The following is an 8,077-nucleotide window of genomic DNA, read 5'->3' on the forward strand; positions in this document are numbered from 1 at the left end:
AGTGGGGCTGGTGGTGGGTTTTTAAGAGTTTTACTACTGCTTTTCATGTATTGATAGTTGTAATCATTGTAGCTATGTCTTCCTCTTTTTCAGAACACACAGGATAACCTGCAATCCAGCAGATCCAGAGTCCTTGTAACCACTTTTAAAAATGACAAAGAGATTGCCAAAAAAATTCTCCATGTTAACAGTGTCATGGACATAATTGATCAAAGCCTAGCCAAGCAAACTGGCTGCGTGCTTGACAGGTTGTTAAAGTATAGTAGTGATTTTATGGAATATATTGATGTTGACATGAATGAGGAGGAACTGAAGGATTTGGATAAATATCACATCTTCCTATCAACGCAAGGGACTTGGGTTGAACATTTGGAGGAAAATCAAAATCAGGTACACTTTATTACTCCATTTCCAAGGACGGCCCAAAACCTGAGCCTGTGCATGTTCTTTAGGAACCCGGCCCATCCAGGTCAGTTAGTAACATTATGTTATCTTTAAGGATCAACCACACACTGAAGATGCAGGTGGTCCAAGTGTTCACTGGGAGGTACGTGTCTGAGAGATGCATATACCAGTATCAGATAATGGGCTGATTTTAGTGCAAAATGATATTGCATAAAATAATTTCATATTCATATTTCATTATTTTCTTTTAAAGACTGAACCATTGAGTGCTGGTGAAGTTTGTCAAAGTGGCCCACTGGAGGTATTTACAATTTCCATTGGTTACATAAATTCATAAATTCACCATAAATTCATCATATCATCTCTCATGATTTCCTGTTAACTGATTCCACTTCCACTACTGACCTAATGTTTTTATTATGCATGGGGGGGGCATGTATAATGGAATATGTGCTTTGTCATCTATTTTCACAGAAATGTCATGAACAAATTGATAGCATGCACAGATTTGATGCAGCCAGTCTGGTGGCGCTAATTAAGAACAAAGCCCCAAGTGTACTTTCAGAATATGAAAAATCTGGAACGCTCTCACTGGCATCCAGAAAAGTCCTTGTGAGAACAGGTGTCAGCGATCTGGTTGAGCGAAAGGGATTGTGAGTTGATTCAAAGTCATTCATCTAGACTTTTCTCTTTTTTTCCAAGTACATGTGCTCCAAGCTGAAAATTGATGCATAAAAAAAGCTCAGTCCAGTAATGTGGATTTTTTTTTTTTTAGATTGAGCAAGAGGTCCCGTAACCTTGTGCAGTTCTGGAGAAAATGCAAAAGTTACTGAATAGTTAACATACTTACATATAATGATATATTATAAGGTTATGAACGCACAATTGAGGTTTTCATTTAATAAGTAACCAAATTATTTATTTTTTTTATTCTGTCAATTATACTTTAAAGCTGCCTGTTGTAAGCCTTGCAGTTTCCTTTTTTTCTGGGCTCAAAATTCTCCATTTTGCTTTCAGTTACCCTTCCAGTGGTGACAAACTGATGTTGGCCAAAAGCATAACAACAGTCTTCCCCTCACTAAAGATCAAGATGCAAGAAGAGAATGAAGGATTTGTAAGTGAGAACAGATGTGTGTGTGTTTGTGTCTATAAATATATATATATATATATATATATATATATTTTTTTTTTTTTTTTTTTTCTCCTTCTGCCGCTTGAGCTAAAATTCCTGTGAGCTGGAATGGGCCAGAGACTTTGGGATTAGATTCAAAGTTATTAATGTAACTGTCTGTGCATGCATATTCCCCCCCCCACACACACAATTTTAGACAAATCCAATAGCAGTCAAGTGTACAATATCAAGCAAATTACTCACTGATATAATTGGTCCTGGAAAACATATTATCTGAAATGAGCTCATAATGGAAACGGTACCATGTGACTCCCATAAAAATGGTGAAAATGCCCTTTATTAATCGATCAATCGATTTGTTTAAATGTGTTCCAGGAGCACTTTTATGATCCGGTGTCCCACTGTGGGTTCATTGAGATGAAACTGAGGAACCTGCGGAGAAACCTTTGTGAGGATCAGAGAAGGTATCACAAGCGCAGGAGATCCAGTGAGCCTTCTGGAGCAACTGTAACTCTACAAGTGATTGCAGAAGGGGAAGAAGAGTCCACAAGGGATTGGATAACAGCCACCAAAAGGATGAGACCATCTCCTGAGAACCTCGCATCTATCAAAATGGGCATGGAGAAAACCTTCAACAACCGCAGATTCTGGATCTCAAGCCAGTCACCAACAGTAGCAGAGATTTTCCAGGAGTACCCACGCTTTGTAGACATGCCATATTTGGTAAGTATTCAGCATATTGTATTATAGATGTACATCAAGAGTCTAGAAAATAGATAGTACACTATATGTGAACATAAGCTACTATGAATTGTTACTCTTCAGCTTGATGCAGAGTTTGCGAGAATGTTTCCGGGCAAGGAAGATCTCTTCCTTCGGAAATGGGAAGGACAGATTGTTCCAAAACTCCTGAAAGTGGCTACACTTGAAAATGAAAATGATCTTAGTGATCTGCCAGCTAGTGAGGAGAGCGATGGTAAGTTAGTTACCCTGTATACAAGATACGATGTCAATCTATTAGGCCTATGTCCTTTTTTTGTGTCTGAGGGGAATCCTAGGGCCTCATGACCTATTAGGCTTATCATATTATCATATTCCCACTAGGGCTGAATGGTTTAAAAAAGAAAAGAAAATTAAATTGTAATTATTTTTGTCTGATTTTGTCCAGCACACCCTTGTGGGCACTGCTTTTTCTGTCATGGCAGTTTGTTGGACAACCTATGTCAAGAGTTGTAAGTACTAATTATATGTCTGTCTGTTTGTTTTTGTGCTCTTTGCAGAGTCAGTTTGCTTCAGAGCCCTGAAGTTACTCACCCGTTATCTACCTCCAACTGCATCAGGGAGGAACAAAGGGTGGACAAAATGCAGTGTCAAATCAGCCCTGTCCTACATATTGGAAGTGAAACCAGTAGGTTTTGTCTTTCTTCTCTGATTTTGCACCTTGACCTTCTCTGTCATCATCTTTGTTCACACATAATAAAAATGAAACGTCACATAATTCAGTAATGTGTTTTAGTTCAACATAACTATTTGAATATAAATCATGAAATATAGTGGTAGTATGATACAAAGGATACAGTAGTATCTGCTTTGTTTTGGAAAACCACATTTTGATATTGATTGATTTAATTCATACTTGAGTCCGTGGTAAGGAGATTAATGCTACAGTACTCAGTCCTTCCCCAACAGACTGAGTATTTACTTTGGTGGTGTAATGTGTGACATACAATGTTTGATGGATGGATGGATTAATAAATTAATTAATAAATAATATATAAATAAATACAATAATTATCTCAATAAATAAATTACTATTTACATATTAGTTTACACAGACATAATACTTTTTGATGAACCTGTCAGAATAAATAACTATTTACATACTAAAATACTTTTTACGTTTTCATAATAACATGTGACATTTGTGTTTTCTCAGACTGGAACAAGCATCCCCAGCCTTCTACAAAGACCATTGGTGGCAGCAGCCAGAGGAGCAGAAATGGGAGTCCACCAGCCCAGGCTTGTGTGTTTAGGACATCCCAGTGCAACAACAGCTCAGTACATACTTGTGGCAAAGAATGACAAAGTCGCCATTCCCCTTGAAGACGAAGGATTGACATGCGCACTGGACAAGTTGTTCAAAATGTTGTGGGTTTGTAACATAGCCTATCCTGCCCAACTTGACTCAGTGTATTCTTTTTTTGAGCATGTTTATGACTTACCAATCTCGTGTGTAAAGAGGTCAAAGGTTTTGGAGTTAATTGCCAAGCTTCAAGCAGTTGTATAAGTTAGGATGTACACGTGTCCCAAGTGCAAGAAGTCAATTTCAAACAGAGTAAGGACACTAATCAGACATCTTAGGCAAGTTCATGCCATTTCTGATGGACAGGACTTTACAATTGTATGTAGTCAAAACCACTGTCAAAGAACATACCATAACTTAAATTCTTACACCAGACATCTCAACAGGGGACACATTCCAGTTGCTAATCCACAACATTTTGAACAAGGCAGTTTCAGTGATGTATTGGAGGATGTTTCTATGCCATCTTGCTCTCATGCTATGGATCCTTCTAAAAGTAATTTGGACACTGATTTGGACACCCCTATGGGTGTTCATTTTTCAGACCAGCGTGACTGTGCAGCATCGTATGTTGCCAAAATGTATTCCTCATCAAATTCCACCTTAACTGATGTACAGAAAAGCATTACATGCACCAAAGAGCTACTAGAGAAGACGTTGGACTCTTTAAAGGAGAAAACTGCATCTGTGTTTAATAGCTACACCATTTCAATTGATGATGAAGCTGTCCAATTTTTGATGCAGGATTTTGAAAATGCACAAAATATGTTTTCAGAGGTAGACACGCCCTACAAAATGTGCAAATATTTTTCTGAAAAACACTCCCTTGTCAAGCCTACAGAAATTTTCTTAGGATACAGAGGTGACACAGCAAGAAAGCAGGGTAAATTGACTCAAGTACTGGCTGCAGACACTTGCCAGTATATCTCTATTGTTGATACTATAAAGTTTCTCTTTGGCAGTGAAAAGATGCAGAAACTCTATAAGCAATCAAACAAAAGTGTTGATGGTAAAATGCGCGATTATTGTGATGGCACACAGTTTGCAAATCATACATTATATAGCAGGTATCCCAATGCCCTACAAATGCAATTATATTTTGATGACTTGGAAACGACTAATCCTTTGGGGTCAAAAACTAAAGTTCACAAAATGGGAGCTGTTTACTTTTGCTTGAGAAACTTGCCTGTGGAATTCAACTCCTCCCTTGCGAACATCCATCTCTGTCTACTTTTTAATTCTATAGACAGGGAAGTGTATGGCTTTGACAAAATATTTGCACCTTTGCTGGATGACATTCGATCTCTTGAAACGGATGGGATAAACGTTGAAATTGAGGGTCAGATTTCTCTTCTCCATGGTACTGTCTGCCTTTTGACTGCAGATAATCTTGCATGCCATTCACTTGGAGGGTTTTTAGAAAGCTTTTCAGCAAACAGATTTTGCCATTTTTGTCTAACTGACAAACAAGCGGCCCAGTATGTGTTTGATGATGATCACCAGGAATTTCGTAACAAAGTAAACTATAAAGAACATGTTGTGCATAACGATCCAACTTTAACAGGTATAAAAGGGGATTCCTGTTTAAACTCACTGAATTACTTTCACGTGACTGAAAATATTTGTGTAGACATTATGCACGACATTTTAGAGGGTGTTGCCTTGGTTGAATTAAAACTGATGTTAAAACATTTCATCTACGATGAAAAGTTGTTCACATTAGAGCAGTTTAATGACAGATTGGTAAGATTCGATTACGGTTTTGCAAATGAAAAAAACAAACCAACTGTCATTCTTAACTTGAGAACATCAGATAATCCCATAAAACAAACAGCAAGTCAGATGTGGTGTCTTTTGCTCTTTTTACCCTTTCTAATTGGAGATTTTGTAAGTGAACATGATCAACATTGGAAATTGTTCCTTCTCCTCAGAGAAATCTGTAGCATAATATTTGCCCCAGTTGTCAGCATTGGACTTTCTGTCTTTTTAAAGCAGTTGGTTATAGATCACCATAATTTGTTCAAGATTGTTTATCCAGACAGACCACTTACCCCGAAACATCATTTTATGACTCACTATTGGCGCATTATGATAAAGTTTGGCCCACTTTTGAAGTTATGGTGCATGAGATTTGAGAGTAAGCATGGTCCCCTGAAAAGACATGCCCATGTTGTGTGTAATTTCATAAATATTTCTAAGACTTTAGCTTACAAGAATCAAGTTCAAAGTATGTATAACTGGAAATTTAGTGACCCACTGATGAAAAAAATGACTGTCCCAAACGCCTTGTCAGTGATGGTTGGATCTTTGGAAAAAAGTAATCTGTTAATTGAAAATCTGAAAGCACATGGGTATGATATTGGTACTTGCAACACAATTCATGTGGCTCACTCTGTCTGTTGGCTTGGTCAGACATATAAAACTGGTTGTGTTCTTGCTTTAAACTGTGATGCAAGAGGTGAGCGTCTATTTGGAGAGATTGTACACATGGTTCCCAATTGTGAAAAGGAGGAGGTGCTATTTTTTCTCAAAATTTTAACTGTGAAATATTTTAATGACCATCTGTTTTCATATGTGGTGGAGCGGACTGAAGAGTATGAAATGATGAATGTAAAAGATGTAGCAGACATCAGACCACTAGACTTGCTGTCATCTTTCAGTGGAAATGCACTATATGTAAATCCAAGATACAAACTGATTGTTTAAATTTGCATTACTGTGAAAAGCTTTACCTGAGACACACCTGAGTCAGTCACTTGCGTGTAAAGAATAGTTAATGGTTTATCCTGCTTTGTGGTCATGCAGTTAATGACGGTGTGACCTGATGTCCCCTGCAGCGATCATTTACAGGTTATCCCATTGTTGATTAATTGTTTGAATGTTGATGATTTTTTTTTAATGGAATTTGAATGTTTGCCATGAGCTGTTTTTCCTTAAATTTTCTGCTGTGACAGAATTTTGAATAAAAGTCACTGTAAATGAATGAAAATATGAGTGGTTTAGTGGGTTTCAAGCATATAAATCCTATTTTAGAAAAAAAGTATAAACAACACATCTTTGTGTTATTTTTAACACATCTTTGTGTTGACATTTTGAACACACAATATGTGTTCAATGTGCTTACACACTGATTGTGTTAAAAGCAACACAAAATGTGTTGTCCTTAACTAGACACGCTGATGTGTTAAAAATGAACACATGATGTGTTATTTTTAACACATCTGTTCTGAAATATCAGAAGAAAACAGGATTAAAGCCTACAACGAAAATGCTTCACAGCACCACTTGAGGACACACACACACACACACACACACACATACATGAATTTATCCAAAGCTGTTTAAGCCTACATTTTCAACTTCCAATAAATCTCTCTCTCTCACACACACACACACACACACACAGAGTACATTAATATTAGTCACTGGAGCACATACTTCAGGTACCAGTTGACATGACAAATTGGAAAAAAGAAATGGTAATAGTTTGGGTAATAGTCTGCTAACAGTAGTGAGTAACATTGACATTGACACAATGTAAATCTTAAATGGTGTAGTAAACTACCAGTTCATCATTACAGTATTTTTTTTACAGCCCTGACTCCATGGTTAAATGTATATCCCCATGATTATCTTTTCTTTTTAACCTCTCATTACCAAGTGACATGAGTTTCAGTTTCATATTGTCCAAATACACCGAATGTTCAAATTTAGCCATTGATGGGTATGACATTGGTATTACTATTACACCTTATTACATAAGAATACCAAAACATCCTCACAAAAAAACAGGACTATTATCAAGAAGCTACCATCAAAATCCACATACAATTAGCTACATATCAAAGTTAAAAAAAAAATTAGTCAGGCCAACATTGTACACAAACCCTACATTAAAAATGGCATTTAGACAACATTAATCAAGGAAAATAGCATAAGATAGTAATTTTTTAGCATTATTATATTATTATTAGCATAATGACACCTTCCCAGATAGACACAAGACAAAACACAGCAATCATAAACTGTTGTGGCCTAGATTATCAACCCACAATGCATTATAGGCCGTCTGTCAGTAGCATCAAATCAGTCAAACTATGCAATGCACTCTTAGAATCAATAGTGTTTGCTAACACCGGAAACATCTACTGTTATAACAACTGTTAGCATCATGGTAACTGTAACATGGAGTAACTGTAAAGATATTCTGCCTCGACGGACCATTTATAAATTGCTTCGACATGATGCTAAAGCTAGCTCGCTGGAGAGTGCTAGCTCAGACCTAAGACCAGTAGCCGCGAATAAATTAGCAAAATAAAATGACAAACATCGTCCAATTGAAACTCATAACTTGCAACTACATTTCACAAAATTTTCGACAGTAGTTTAAAAGTTCAAATATGAAAATGTTAACATTGTAAGGCACAATTGTAACGGTAGTATGCTAGCAAAACACG

At 36.8% G+C, this 8,077-nt stretch overlaps 1 protein-coding gene across 1 annotated transcript; it reads left to right on the forward strand.

Annotated features, from left to right (window-relative positions):
• The first annotated feature begins 123 nt into the window (after positions 1-123).
• On the forward strand, positions 124-6,578 carry LOC131989822 (uncharacterized). Its single transcript, XM_059355158.1, has 9 exons — positions 124-390; positions 500-547; positions 659-706; positions 880-1,058; positions 1,423-1,519; positions 1,913-2,260; positions 2,363-2,513; positions 2,818-2,945; positions 3,474-6,578. The coding sequence occupies exons 1-9, from the start codon at positions 196-198 to the stop codon at positions 3,822-3,824; spliced, it is 1,545 nt and encodes a 514-aa protein (XP_059211141.1). The 5' UTR covers positions 124-195; the 3' UTR covers positions 3,825-6,578.
• The last annotated feature ends 1,499 nt before the right edge of the window (positions 6,579-8,077 follow it).

The sequence above is a fragment of the Centropristis striata genome, chromosome 17 (genome assembly GCF_030273125.1).
Source record: "Centropristis striata isolate RG_2023a ecotype Rhode Island chromosome 17, C.striata_1.0, whole genome shotgun sequence".
Taxonomy (NCBI): domain Eukaryota; kingdom Metazoa; phylum Chordata; class Actinopteri; order Perciformes; family Serranidae; genus Centropristis; species Centropristis striata.

Coding starts and splice junctions, on each gene's coding strand:
- LOC131989822 (XM_059355158.1), top strand. CDS start 196: ATGGACATAATTGATCAAAGCCTAGCCAAGCAAACTGGCTGCGTGCTT. Junction 707..879: donor GTCAAAGTGGCCCACTGGAG/GTATTTACAATT, acceptor CTATTTTCACAG/AAATGTCATGAACAAATTGA. Junction 1,059..1,422: donor CTGGTTGAGCGAAAGGGATT/GTGAGTTGATTC, acceptor TTTTGCTTTCAG/TTACCCTTCCAGTGGTGACA.